The 15,047-nt window shown below is 46.6% G+C and overlaps 2 protein-coding genes across 3 annotated transcripts in view; both read left to right on the forward strand.

The window, feature by feature from the left end:
- The window catches only part of LOC8036277 (vacuolar protein sorting-associated protein 8 homolog), a 70,776-nt gene extending 70,128 nt beyond the window's left edge, over window positions 1–648 (forward strand). For both annotated transcript variants that reach the window (XM_040498921.1, XM_029994752.4), the window contains one exon: window positions 61–648. In XM_040498921.1, coding sequence (XP_040354855.1) covers window positions 61–192 — 132 coding nt within the window. In that variant the 3' untranslated portion in view covers window positions 193–648. The remainder of the gene's footprint in view (window positions 1–60) is intronic.
- A 1,226-nt stretch (window positions 649–1,874) lies between these two features.
- LOC115330994 (B-cell linker protein) overlaps window positions 1,875–15,047 on the forward strand; it is a 332,346-nt gene continuing 319,173 nt past the window's right edge. The window contains exon 1 of the mRNA XM_040223689.3: window positions 1,875–2,267. Within this exon, the coding sequence (XP_040079623.1) occupies window positions 2,187–2,267 (81 nt within the window). The 5' untranslated portion in view covers window positions 1,875–2,186. The remainder of the gene's footprint in view (window positions 2,268–15,047) is intronic.

Below are 15,047 nucleotides of genomic sequence, written 5' to 3' on the forward strand. Positions count from 1 at the left end.
TAATGTTGGTTTATTGGGAAATCATTGAAGGATATTCTATGGTTTCTTCTTTTTCTGCAGACCCTGTTCACAAGCACACTCCAAGGTTCTCCGAGCACCCACGTGCTAAGGAAGTCGTCGTTGCTATCAAGAGACGACCTAAAGCTGCACCTCTCGCCAGCCCGAATAACAGCCAGTGTGTTTGACGTTTGAAACCTCGCTTTGTGCACCTCTGCTTGTGAAAGGAAATTGTTTTGGTTGAAATGTGATGGGCTCCCTCTGGCTGTTGCAGCAGCCCATAGAAGCTGTTGACAAAAGGGACGCGTAGCGGATGACGCGAAGCCCTCAAAGCTGTAGCTAGGGGGGCGTCAGTCACGCGGTAAAGGTTGACATTTATCATATGTGGTTTGTTTATTTGAATGTTCAATTTTAATGGAGTCTTAATATTTTTGCTTTTACTGTTGCTGAAACCACAATGATATTGTTGACCCCCCCTCTTTTGTTAGTGTTCTGGTGCACCGAATGTAAATTTCAAGTAGAAAGAGCTGGTCTCTTTCTTGAGTGCCTGGGCCTCTAATTGTCGTGAAGTTTCCACGGATTGGAAAAAAATCTTTTGTGCTGTTTTCTTTTTTACTATTTATGAACAATAAACAAATATAACAGATGAAAGGTTTGTGATGCAACTTCATTCCCAGAAATGGTAGATGTCAGGTCACAGATCACCAGATGGGTTTTAGAGTTGTTGAAATAACTCTTCGTGAAGCTTCGGGAGTTGCAACCACTGGCAAGTGTTGCCAAGGGACACTGTGAACGTTGCTAAATTCTACCCCGTTTCTCGGTACTGCTGACCTTCTTTGCCTTGTAAAAAAATTGGGGTGTGTGTTTATACAGCCTAGAACTTAAACTGCCTCAACGGGCGACTTGTCTCCCAGCTGTAGGCAAGAAATTTAGCCAGTGCAGTACAACCGCTAGCCTGAGGTCTGTAATGTGCGTCACGCAGTAGTGATACACGACCGCACGCCGGTACGATGCCCATCCAGATGGAAACGGGCAGGGGTGGGGATTGAACCCGGGATCCCCAAGTTCTGCAGCGCGAGCTTTCGCTCCACGTACTCCGAGCCGATATGCGTTCACCGGCTAGCACACCAGGCCACCGATTCCCTCTCTTTGCCTTATAGCGAAAGGATGTGTTCATATATATCTATCCCATGCACACGTTTTGACTGACTGTTGAATGAGAACATTTTTGTGCTGTTCTTGAAAACATTTTATGCGAAGAAAGAAAAAAAAAAAACTACCACGTACTTTTGCTTAATTTTTTTTTTTTTTTTTTTATCGATAGAGCTTGAAATCCCTGCCAGGCCAAGCGTTCCAGGCATGCGCGACAAAACAGTTCGTGCCGCCTCGTGCACTGCTCGCGCAGACCTTCAGCGGAGTTGTCGCGCATGCAGAGTATGCAGACTACATACTACAGTTCCCACGACGTTCTGGCGGCAGCGGTGGCGTAACTGACGAATCGGTATACTGCCTTGTTTGTGGCGAAATTAATCTCACTGACACTGGTACCGTCGCGTAAGTATCAAGATTTCATTGCCCCAAAACAACAAAACGTTACCGATGCAGTCAACGAAACGAAACCGCCACTTTTTCGCTCTCAATTCCGCGCGCGCGCGTAGGCCTTGTGGCGCCATCGGGCGGAGTATCTCGTGCACTTTGCATCGTTAATATTAACGTTATTATACTAATAATAATATAACACATAACAAAGCACCGTGTAATACCTAAGTACAAAATCAAGCCGGAAGCTAGATTCTCTAGGGCCGCTGCAACGACTGCAGCATTGCTTAGTCTTCAATAGGTGGCGCTGCGTCCCAAAACAGCAAATGCATGTGGATAAACGAAGTTCATTGCAATTTTTAAAACTTCCAGGCTGGTTCTCACTCGATCGACACTTCTACTCTCGGCGTAACCCCCAGATATCTCGGGTGATTTAGGTTAAAAAACGGAACCAGCTGCACCGTAGAAGCCTGTCGCTCCAAGAATAGGTTCTGTTTACCTCTGCGCGCGGGGATAACATTCGCGCGATCCGCTCGCGGGTGTTCCTGTGGCGGGACACTCCCATCGGGAGGTGCACGCATGACAGTTCGGAGACGTTCTCCAAGCACTCACGCCGGCTCCTTCCGTGCGATTCACTCAGCAACGCGAAGATGTCAACTTCGGTGCGCATGCCCCCCGCGAGGATTGTCCAGAAATGGGACGTCAACCGGCTGTCCAAGTGGCTGACCAAGGTGAGTGTTGTGGTAGTCGGCTGTTTGCTTTCCGGCCCAGCGTTTTTTTTTTCCTCTCTCTCTTTAAATCCCGGTGACATGCGGTGCGAATGACACGTGTGTGGTTGTGTGTTGACAACTCGATGCGCGTCCATATGCGGACAACGTTTCAGCTCGTTGTTCGCGTATGTAGCGCACGATCCACATTGTAAGCATCGCGTGACACTTGTTTATGGGGCTTCAGTCCAGAGTCATTTCGGCATCGCAAACTATACCACCATAACGAGCATGCCTCTTTTTCTTTTGGCCGTTTTCATTTTGAAGTTGGGACTTTTTGTCTGTACTTATTCAATGCCGATTTTTCTAAAAAAAGAAAGGAAGTGGACAAAAACAAAAATCGGACTTTCTTTTGGAAAGTAAACACTGCAGCGAACATCATACTTTGTATTTGTGTGTGTGTCTGTTTTTTTTTTCTTCTTTATATTTACTTCACTCGACATATTGTAGACCCTTAAACGGGGAAAAATAATTAAAAAAAAAATGGACGAACACAACAAAATCTTGAAGAGTTTGAGATTTGGTTGTGTTCATCCGTCATCCCATCTCAGAATCTACAAGATGTCGATTAATTACCAGCTCTCCTGCACTCTATCACTGCTTACAAATTTATTTTAAACGGTCTCGTAATTTCTTATGTTTAAAGTTCTCATTCCGTTTTATTTCCTTCACTGCATATTCGCGTCTTCTTCTGATTTTATCTGTTTATTAACTTTAAATTTTTGTCACTTTATATATATATATATATATATATATATATATATATATATACTGCTAGATTTAATGAGCGCACAGCGGGTCACACTGTTATACGGGTACGAGACAAATGAAACATCGTTGAAGACCGCTAGGATCCTTCTTTGTGTAACGGGCGACTTAGCCTTGAAACTCGATTCATGCTACTTTTTTTTCATCATTATTATTACTATTACTGGTGGCGTCTCCCGCAATATGATTTCCTCTAACACTGGTTTGGTGGAAAGTGCATAATAAACGGAAACTTCTGACGCGTTTAGAAATCTTGTCGCGTACCCAGGTCCCCGTACTGCCATATGTCTGCCTGCCTACACGTGCTTTGGGGCAACCGCGTTTTCCTTGGGACGACTTCTCCGAGGCTTTAAAGAAGCAGCTCGACCGTCTCCGTCGGCGGAATTCACTTGGAGGGTCCCGTCCTGTGTAGTTGTGGGTGTTTGGTACGACAACGTGTGTCGCCTGGCCTTTCGACGGAGTGGCGCAAGGGCGCGATGTCGAGTTTTCCGACGACTACTTCTATGTATATTAGTGACTTCTTCCTGCTCGATATGTATGGATTCTTCGCGGTCGCGGAACCTCTAGCGCGGGCGGAACTATCGGCGGATGTGAGTGCCACAAAATGAAAAAAAAGAGTATTAAAGAACGAGTTCAATAATTGATATCTTTTCCGCGCTGTCGGGAGAAATGCAGTGATTTGCGTCTCGTAAGCGATATCTCGACTTGCGCACGTTTTAGGATTTATAACTTTGTCTGTGTGCGTGTTCACTGTGTTGAGATTCAATGCACGTTGTACACGCGTAAGCAATACGGTCACAAACACGCACACAAAAATATAAAAAAAATGTTTGTTATTATCCCTTCACGTCGCCCCGCGAGAAGTAATAAACCCAAAAGTACAGTTTCCAACTAAATTGATCGGTGGGTTATAGTTGGCGCCTGACTTATTTTACACGAAAAGAGCCGATAAACACAAGGACAAAGGAAGTGACGTATTGCGTTCATTGCGCACTGTCGTGTCACTTCCTTCGTCCTTGTGCTTATCGGAGCGCTTTTCGTCTATATTCAATTATCGAACAGTTCACTCGAGACAGGGGCGAGCTGGGATGCTTCACTTGTTTTCTGCGATTGGCTGTGTCCATGTTCTGCAAAAAAGTAAACAAACTTTTTTTTTTCTAGTCTAATCTTGTACACCGCGGGCGAGGAGTAAATATCAAGGCTGGCGCCAGAGATACTCGGAAAAGTATACTTGGAAATACAAATACTCAGATTCATGTACTGAAAAGCCATATTATAGATACCGAGGTACATATTTGTTTTGCCGGTGCATCGCGATAGTTCTAAAATACGTCCGAGTAAATTGCAGAAAAGTATGTACCTAGATATACAGATACAAGAATACGGATACATTTAATTGAATATACTCAAATACTTTTCCTTCCCAAATTAGTTCGACCGCAAACACGTTTAATAATGGAGTGAATTGTACACGGCGACCTATCTAATTATTATTCCGAAATAGGGCGCTCCCAGAGGGCGAGGAATTTTGAAGCAGTTGCTACATAAAAACACAAAAACAATTACGTTAAAAATTTTTTTGAAAATTTTTTAGAGAACTGATTGAGTGGCACGGCTCTGTCCACGCACAACGTGTCAATTGTACTCCTCAGTTATTTGCAACCCAGCTGGATGAATTACTTAGCAAGATTGTTTGAGTGAATGAATAAATATTTGTTATGTATTCCGTTTTCCCCTCCTCTGTAGACCGCAAGATCCACAGTATTTCAAATAAATAAATGAATTGGTTGGTGTCAACGCAACAATTCATCGAAACTTTTTTTTTTTTTTTTATGGGAAACATGCAAACATGTACAATTTACTAAAAAAAAAGGTAATTAAGTTACTGAGTATTAGTCTCAAAAGTAATTTTGGTAGAGTAGAAATTACTCAAATAGAAAGAAATTGAATAAATTACTAACTACCGTAAAAATGTAGCGAATTACTTTTGAAGCCACTTTTATATTTTTATGGTAACAATAAAGTACATAGGTTTTGATCCGTTAGCGAAGTTCTGCTAGCCAATTATAAAGTGGTTTGTGTTTTCACAGAAATGCTTTAATAGCTGGTTCTGCTTCTGCGTGCCTAATTCTTTTGTACTTTTTTTTTTTTTTTGGTCAATGATGCACTGCAGATGTATCATTCCTACTTTGAGGTTTAGCACTGCCTGGGCTTGATTTTGCAGACGATGTTTGGTTGTTTTTGAAGTGTTGCGTAAATTTAATCTAAAAATTACTTAAGTAAAGTACAAAGTAAATTAGATGTCATGTCCTTCAAGCAAAGTAGTAAGTACAGTGCTAATCACACTTGTCTATAACGCGCGAGCGAGCGGCTTTCTCCGGGGAGCGCTAGACTGGTGGCATTCGCGGAAACTAAGCTAGTCACGTGGCACAACATGGAACGGCCCGCTCGAGGGGTGTCCTGCCCACTCTATCAGCTTGGTAAGCGATGAAAGTAAAGTGCTTTATGATATACATATATATATATATATTTTTTTTTTTTTTTTTGATGACGACATCGTTGATACGCCTTCATGCTTTAGTGTGTTTATTGTTCGAGCAATGAATGACGTTTGTAAAAAGCGTGCGAGCAGCCTTCCGCGTTCGCCGCCAGCTGATAGAGCGGGCAGGACGAAACCCCTCGAGCGGGCCGTTCCATGTTGCACCACGTGACTCGCTTAGTTTTCGCGAATGCCACCAGTCTAGCGCTCCCCGGAGAAAGCCGCACGCTCGCGCGTTATAGACAAGTGTGATTAGCACTGTACACTGAATGCAATGTACTTGTAGTAAAGTACTATAAATGCAATGTACTTTCAAAATTAAGTACTAATACTTTTTAACACAATCTTTCATGATGCCCTTTTCATCCCCTATACAGTGTTTTATTTTTTTTTAACTGGTATGCATTGCTTCAAATGGCAATCGAGGTGCATCCGTTTTTTTTTTCCAAAATGGCGGCAAATATTGGATGAAGTCAAGTCGCCACAGAGTAGTTGTTTTAGTCTCGCTGACGAACTATTTGACACAATAAACTTATAAGGCACTTATTTGTATCGCTCTTATAGCCGCCATTACTTTACTCAGAGAAATTAGCAGATGACGTCTCGAAAGACGATAGCGCGTTTTCACATGACGATACGCTATTTTTTTGCTTTCAAATTTGGGGAATGTACTTTGAAGTCGGGAGTTGTGCTTTCCTCGGAAAGTGCCAGAAGAAAGACTTTAGTAAAGTACAGGTACCTGCTCAGAAAATGTACTTCAAGTAAAGTATAAGTTTTCAAAACCTTCTTGAAGTAGTGCTTTAAGTACCATGTACTTAAAGTATTTCCCAACACTGCTTGTTGATTATTTTTTTTTATGTAAAAACGTTGGGGGAATACTAAGGTTTCTCGACCGATCTTCGAATCTTGAAAAACCTGCATATTCTGAGTTTTGGGAGGGAAGGAAACACAAAGAGGTCACCTTTGCGTTGCCCTTTAGCACGTGATTCTTCAAGTACAGCACAAACTACGGGAGCACCAGATGAGCTTCAGAGCGGACGCTGCATTTTGTTGCCTCCTTTGAGTGAGGATGCATCCTTTGGTGGGCGAGAGTTCCTACGTTAGGGAGAGGCGGGGACAAGCCCTTTCTTCGTATGTGTCAAGTCTCCTTGAGCTTCGGGACACAACAAAACTCCAGTCTTCGGCGTTAATCCCGCAGTTACACGGCCTCACTTGCGACGTGTGTGTCCGTTCCCCGCGCCTCGTAGCAGGGCGTTTACAGTGGGGGGCTCGTGAAAATTTTAGGGGGCTTCGGACCCTCCGAACCCCCCCCCCCCCCCCCCAAACCCTTTGCAAATATCAGCTGATCTTCCAACATCTTATCTCTTTTTGTGCTGGAATATTTGTTGATAAGCAAACGCATATACCACTAAAATTTGAAGGTAATTTGTAATTTGAGTAGAGTTACTTGGAAAACGTAATTAAAGTTATTACTAATTAGTTCCTAAACGGGCATTACAAGCGAGGCTTTAGCGAGATTCACCAGGCTGCATTTGTTTCGCCGAAATTTCCTTTATCCCTTTGTTTTTTTGTTTGGTTTTGCGCTCCTGTTAGAGAAGGTCACACGAGTGCTGTGTCAACGTTTGACTGGAACTCGTGTTGATCCCGAGTCGCAGCCGAACGCTCTCGTGTCGTCACTGATTGATCCCGAGTTCCAGTCGAATGCCGACGCAACACTGGTGTGTATCATCTCGGCCCGTCGCTGGCCTCCACAGGCTACCCAAAGAAAATTCAGCACTGCGGCCTTGTTCAGGTCCATTCGCACAGCACCGTTGGACTGCATGGCACGTTTGCTGTATACTTGTATTCCAAACCTTACTCGGGTAGATCCGAGTTACTCCGACGGGTCATATCACGGGATAACAGGGACGGAGGGACGGATGCGTGTGGGTTTGCAAACGCCAGGGCACAAGAACTTTACTCTGCAGTGAGCTGGAACCGTGAATCTGAATATCACGTTCGTTTTCCCCGAAGATGTAACTAAACGCGAAAAAACGCGAAAAACCTCGGAGCAGTTGTTACGTCATACCCGTATATTTCGGCCGCCTAGCGCTTGTCGCTCGTGTGGGCAGCGCTTGCAATTACAAGCTTGCCAGGTGTATTTTTCCGCGCTGACACCAGTCGTGACGTCTCTTTCTGACTTTTTTTTGAAAAATAGCGGGAGTGCGCGTGCATAGCTTTGACAGGCGCTGAAGATGCGCGAGAGCAGAGATTTCGGTAACTCCAAATATGACGTCACGCCTCGGAAAGGAGGGTCTTCGGTGGTACTTTAAAAATTGCTTTCTGCAGCCTCCGTGAATTGAACTGAAAAATAATCTCAATATTCGTGATCCCGGAGGCCGAATAAAAACGATTGAAGTGCTTTTTTTTTTTTCTTTTCCTCAAATACAAAACCGCTTCGGTTTTTCTTTAAAGGGGCACTCAAGTGGATTCTGAGATCGTCTATTTATGGTGATAACTCAATCTACGGGCTTTGAACATCCTAAAAAAAACCGAAATTACACTCATGGGCGGCCGATTTCCTTCTTAAATATCTAATCAAAGATCGTGACACGACCCTCTTTCCCCGCCTTGGAGCAGGCACCAGGGGGCGCCGTGGGACGGCGTTTTCAAACAATAGTTGCTGTATTACGTCTCCTACACCCAAAGGTTGGGCGTTTTTGTGAAAATGGAATGCACGACTTGCGAAAAAAGATCAATAATAGGGGGTTTCCGTAGACCGTAACGAAGACGGCGCTACTGCGCATGCGCGCCGCTGGACTTGACTGCTTGACCGCAGAGTTTCGGATCTCGTGGCGAGTTGTGGAGAGTGTGGCGGGGCGGAAGAAACGATTCACAAAAACTCCCTAATAGCAACCTTCGGAATCGCCACACAATTAATTATTTTAATTGGTCAAATTTGTGAGAATAATGAAGATTCGAAAATTCAATGTAACGAGATACGTATAAGCCGGGAGGCGTTAGTAATTAGGGTGTCCGGGATTTGCAGCGGGGAGCGAAGTTGGAGTAGCACTTCCACTTTATCCATCGACGCGAGGTCGAACGTACTATCGGAAACAATATGAGCGTGAACGCGCCTCCGCGTGTCGCCGCTACCTAAGGCGCCGCCCCGCGGCGCCGTTGTCAAGTTTTGCGCATGCGTGTAGAAATCCTGTCGCTGTTCTCGCTTTGAGTGTTAACCCCCTTCTGTCGTCTGCTATGCGCGCGCCGGCGGCCGCTCGCGCTGTCGTCTGCTATGCGACTCGTGTATTTCCGTTACAACTCAGACAAACGACTTAACATGATTCACGAGTTTCCTGTGCGATAACGCAATGCCCACATTTGATACGTGATAAGTAGCTGGCTTCTTACATTGGGTCGAGATACAGCGACAATAAACAAATGGAATAAAGACAAAATATCTGCAAAGCTTAGCGTTTAACTAAGGTGAGATCCCCCCCCCCCCCCCCCCCCCCCCCCCCAACTACGGTGAGCCCGGAAAACATTCTGTTGAGTGAAAAATGGCTAGAGTTCCTGACGACGAACGGATCAACATAGGTGAGCTGTCCCTCCGAGGCTACGTTCAGAGGGCTATATCCAGCATGGCTGGAAGACCGCTGAAAACGGTGAACCGGATAATGCAAGCATATAGGGACAAGCTGTCTAGGGCAAATGCAACTCGCGTAGAAAGCGCGTGTGTCCGCCGGACCACGCAATGTTGTGCGGCAGACGACAACACGAGCGGACGCCAGTGCGAACACGAGTCGCATAGGAGACGTCAGCGTGAGCGGCCGCCAGCGCGCACAGGAGTCGCATAGCAGACGACAGCACGAGCGGCCGCCAGCGCGCGCATAGCAGACGACAGACGGGGGTTGACAGTCAAAGCGAGAACAGCGACAGGATTTCTACACGCATGCGCAAAACTTCACAACGGCGCCTCAGGTAGCGGCGACACGCGGAGGCGCGTTCACGCTCATATTGTTTCCGATAGTACCTCTCGCCGTCAACGATCTCCTCCTTTTTGTGGTAGTGAAGTCAAATAAAATTACTTTTCTAATGACGATAATAATCCCTGGAGAAGGGGAACAAGGGGGACAAAGGACAAACACAAATCTCCAAACGCAACTAGGTGACTGGTGCGCGACCGAAAAAATCCGCCTGGTCCTGCTATAGAATCGGGGACCTCTCCATTTCCAGTGGAGCGTTCTATCAACTGAGCTAACCAGGAGTTAGACGTCAGTAGAGCAAACGGGTTTTATCAGCTGCCACCAGAACACCAACAAGGATGAACGGCCTGCATTTTTCGAAGTTTTTTCTCGCCGAATGAAGCCAATTCGCACTCATCATGAAAAAAGTTCTAGCGCCATGATTGCCGCGATGATCGTCGGCTCCTAAGTCTAGCACACGAACTGTTCAGCCATGGTGGGAACGCCGCCACCACATTTAGCACTCCCATTCTAGCAAAACGAGACAACATATGGTTAGTTCCACAAATTTGGCAGGAGGCTATTTCTGAAAAGGGAAATGTTTTCCCTTCAATTCTGCAAAAATACCAAACCCTTCCGCCCCCCCCCTCCCCCCCCCCCCCAAAAAAAAAAAGAAAAGAAATAAAAACAACAGCAACATGGCCTCTTTTTACCGATTTACGAAGCCATTGCTCATTTCCGTTGTCAGGGGGCGCGACCTGCACCGATCGTCAGCAAACGCAATTCTCTAAAAGCCGTTTCCTGGAATACGATCGGTCCGAGCTCCCTACCCGAGGTACCGCGAGGTACCGATCGTTTGTTCTATCGACCTTGTTTTATTCCGGTTCCCTAAAACTTTCTATAGCCCTGCTTTGGCTAATGTTTCCTATTCCTGCTCGCATTCTCTCTCTCCCCCAACCTCGCCCCCCCCCCCCCCCTCCCCCCAAAAAAAGAAAAAAAAAGTTGGTACGTTTTAACTAACGTTGAAGTTGAGCGCTTGCTTCGTTCTGTCGTTCCTCTATGTTGTCCTCTTTCGAATTTGTAGCCCCCGAGAAATCTCCAGGCTTTCTTCACTAGTTTTCGGCATTGGACTTATAGACCAGAACTAAAGGCCGGTTCACACACTTGCGTTTGACCGTGACAGATGGTCACAGTCAAACGCAAGTGTGTGAAACAGCCTGAATTTGGAGTGTATTTGGATCGTTTTTTTTCTGCTTTTGTAGTTATGGCACTAGTCCGTTTAAGCGATGTGAGTTACATCATAAGCGACTTCGTGTAAGTATTCAATTTGACACAGGCGTGTTGTGTGTTTGACGTCTAAATTTTTGTTTTGTGTTTCAATCTCTCTCTCTCTATATATATACATAATGTTTCATTTTATTTAAAACAAATCCTTAAAAAGAACAAAAAAAAAGAAAAACATGAAATGCTATTTGTGCAGGTGTATTATACGGCCAGGGGGACATAATAGTATAGTGGGCTAATCGTTGCAATATTTTATCCGCGTTTCCTCATCGGTAGCCTCGTTGCACGAGTGGCAATTTCAGCACTCCCCCGCGCTTCCCGCGTGCTTTAAGTACTCCTAAAATGTACTTATTTGGTTGTTTTCGGTGACGCTCAGCAAGTTTAAAAATTTATTTAATTATGAAAAAATAATTAACCGGTATAGTTAATTACCTAATATTACTGGAGCAAACTAGCTCAGGTAAGAGGCACGAGGTCGAGGCCACGCCAAAGCGACTCGCGAGTCGTTAGTGGCGCCACCTAGGAGTGGCTTCATTGCAATTTCCACCCCACTGCGCAGTAGAAAACCTTTGGGAATAAAGTTGGTTCGAACTTTCTCGAAACTTTCGTTCGGAAGTTCGACGTTGGTAGAACTTTTGAACTTGGCAAAGTGGAAAGGTTGAAACTTGTCGGATTTCCTATCGCGACAAACTCGGAAGTTCGAAAATATTCGAGTTTCTTTAGCGTAAAAAAAAAAAAATTCGAAAGTTTCGTAAATTGTCGAATAGCTTAATGTAAAAAGTTCTAAATTCAAAGCGCTTCGAACTTTTCGACCTCTTGGTTCGATCTGCGAACCTCGTGTTTGAAAGAAACGTTCGCGGCATCTCAATTCGCATCTCCAACGCCCTGTAGGTGGCGGGGCGGTAGTCGCAAGATGGCGGAAGAGACGGGGATAGATTCTCCGGGATTTCCCGTGCGCCTGTTTGCTGACGCTGGTCATTGTGCTAAAAATCATTTATTTGGCTAGCATTAATTTATGAATACGAAGCGGTCAGGACAGGAGCATATCGCAGCGACTGAGATATTGAGTATCAACGTAAATTAAAAAAAAAAAAAAAATCATTTTTTTTTTTTTTTAAGTCGCGCAGTGGAACGCAGTTCTTATTTTAATGCAATCGCTCTTTTCGTGAAAGGGGCGTGATGCACGAGCACGCCGACCAGAAGCATGCGGTAAAAGCAGTTCCAAGGCCGATACTCCCTGGCACCGTCCCCGCTCCTCTGGTTCTTCGTTCGTCCGCGAGAGGGCGAGCGGACTTGTCGTGTCTACGTTTCTCGTGCTTCGTTCTTTTGGCATTTCTAGGCTGATGTGGCAATCTGATTGGCTGCGGTGTGAAGGTGTTCGGAACACGCCCAGCGTTTCTCAAGCCGCCAGTGAGTCGTGCGCGACCAAAAGCGTCGCAGCGCTCGCAAGTGGCGTTTGGCCAAACGATCGCTGTTTCTCATCGACGAAAGTCGGCCCTGTGTCAGAGTTTCGACCGTGACGATGTTGGTTTAAGGATGCGATGACTCCAAGATTTCATTGTTACGTATACACACACCCTGGAACTGTGTAGTTCGCAACTGATGACGGTGGTCAAGATTGCAACTCATGACGTCACGGCAAGACGATTTCTGATCGTGGCGTTACGAACGAAAACCATAAGAGGGTGCAAACGCAACATCTTGGCGCCAATGGTTATCTGATGACTTTAAAACAGCCCCCCCCCCCCCCTCCTCCCCTTCTCCCGAACGCTTCGGACGCTGCTCCCAAGGACGCCTTTTGGAACACTCGTTCCCCGCATTGCTTTTATTCAAGAATCCACATAAAGGCGAAGGGGCCTGTCATCGCACTTCCAATCAAAACTGTCTACAGCCTACCGTCGGTGACCCAGAGAGTCTATTGAATCACTCCGAGGAGTGGAGCCATCCACTAGGTGTGTGCGAAAATTGGTTCGCATCGAATAACGCTGCGTCATTCATAGCCTTCAGAGTGCCAGGGAACCCGGCGAATACCGGCTTTCTTTGCTGTGTTGAAGCTGTAGGGAAGCTACTAGATAAAAGGAGCCCTTCGTTCTGCGCGACGGTGAAGGTTTTAGGAAGCAAATCGCGGCGCACAGCAGAAAACTGCAGGACGCCATTTTTGTTTCAGCGGAATGTGCTTTGTCGTTCGTACTGGGTGTAGTTACTTGTACAGGGGACTTTAGGCATGGCGCTGGGCTAGTGGTGCGAAGCAATATTCGCACACCCCTGGTTCCCACCGTTATGCGTACTGATACAAGAGCCGGTATGCCTCCCTTGTACCGTGAAGGCTATGAATGACACAGTGCTATAGATTCGAACCGCTATTCGCACAAAAGATGATTGCAGCGCCCTGTCATTCTAATCTACTGTGATACTTAATAAAAGTAGTATTATTTTGGCGGCGCTCCGGAGACATGTGCATGACGCAGCACAGTATACAAACACTCGTTCGTTTGACCTTCACCGGGGCAGAAAAATGTACACTCTAATAAAAGCCCGTGCGTCTACTTTCCCGCAGAACACTTGGAGAGCCAATCACCGCAACGCACGGAATTTAGACCAAAAAACGCAGTCTGAGTTGTGACATTAAGCAGTGTTGCAAGCGTGACATTTTATATTGCTCAATGTCACAACTCAGACTGCGTTTTTCGGTCTAAACATATGTTTCGACATCGTCATTCGCTGAGCTGCCTGCGTAAGTTGCGCTGAATGGCTCTCCGAGTGTTGTGCGGGAAAGTAGTCCCACGGGCTTTTTTTTAGAGTGTAGGGTGGTCGTATTTGAATATCGGAAGTAGTCTAGACTTTTCTGCACCGGTGCAGGCAAATCGAACGAGTGTTTAGAAACAAGCCTGCGTTCACGACTTGTGAGCACTGCGCCTGCGGAGAAACCAGATTCGCTTGAGGCGCATGCGCAGTGCCGACAACAGTTGCGTAATGTCAGAGAGTTGAGTTGGTGTCAAGTCAACGTTATATGCCCACGCGGCCCGTTTTTTCACTTTGCTCGGGCCGTGCCTCGCGGGCTCGCGAATAAATCAGCCCGTTCGCATCGGGTGATGCGTACGGTGCAATTGGGCGGTTATCCGATTCGGTGTCGAGGACCGCCCGACCTCTCGCGATTCCGCGGCGGCTAATCTGACGCCCTTCAGGCCTGAACGACGCCACCCCGAACAGGGACGTGCTCGGTGGCCGGGACAGCAGCAGCTTCGCGCCCGGCGAGAAGACGCAGTCCTGCGCGCACCGTCTTCAACCAGTTCACCCTTCTACGGTTTTTATTTGCTGGTTTCATCGTCGTACGCGATCCGGCGCGTCTGGGAAAATGCCGATCCTGTCGGGCAACTTGGTCAAGGTCTTGCTCGGGTCCCCTCGCGCATCGTCGCCTGACTTCCGGGGCCGACGGGGTGCTCAGAGACCTCACCGGCGCCACTGGCTCTCTTCCGCTCCTCTGGATGCTTCGGGCTAATCCCGATCGCGGCCCGTAGATGCGCGGAATTCCCCGCTGCGGGTTTTTTTTTCTTTCTCCCGGAGGAGCTCGCGCTGCCGCGAACTGACCTCGACATCGCCACCGCGGGGAGTCCCTGTTCTTCGAAGGAGCACGGTCGTCTCATCGTCGCGCTCTTCCCATTGCTTCATTGCGTGTTTTCGTTGTTTGTCGGTGGGCAATGCAGTGTACGTCGCGTTGTCGTTGATGTCGAGACTGGCATATGAGGGCGTCGATTGGCAGAGTTGCCGATGCCCCCGAGCCCTTTTTGAGGTTGGATCCCTGAGGGGAGCGGTGCTCTCTTCAGGGAGGGATATGAGCGAAAATGGGTCGCAGTTTCGGTAGGCACACTGCCAAGTCCTCTTGCCTTCCGTGGTAGCCCACAGTGAGTTTGACTTTGACGGTATACATCCTTTTGCTGTTGACTTTTCAGCAGAGACTTGGAGGTCGGTTTCGCTGATTGGGACTACCTTTTCCAGTGCTGTCAGTGCTGTAGTTTCTGAATGAATATCAATAGGAAAATTTTTGAGACAAAATGATTGTGTACTAAGTGTGCTCTGTAAGAAGCGAGCACATTTTTTTTCTTTAAATATTTTGGCATTGACGTGTGTGCGAAAATGTCATTTCGACGAATGCTCCCTTCATCTCATTGGAGGGTCGGGGGATTGGTGGCCGACTGTGTTTGCGCACCG

Source organism: Ixodes scapularis, unplaced genomic scaffold (assembly GCF_016920785.2).
Source record: "Ixodes scapularis isolate PalLabHiFi unplaced genomic scaffold, ASM1692078v2 PGA_scaffold9__187_contigs__length_104089568, whole genome shotgun sequence".
In the NCBI taxonomy this organism is placed as follows: Eukaryota; Metazoa; Arthropoda; class Arachnida; order Ixodida; family Ixodidae; genus Ixodes; species Ixodes scapularis.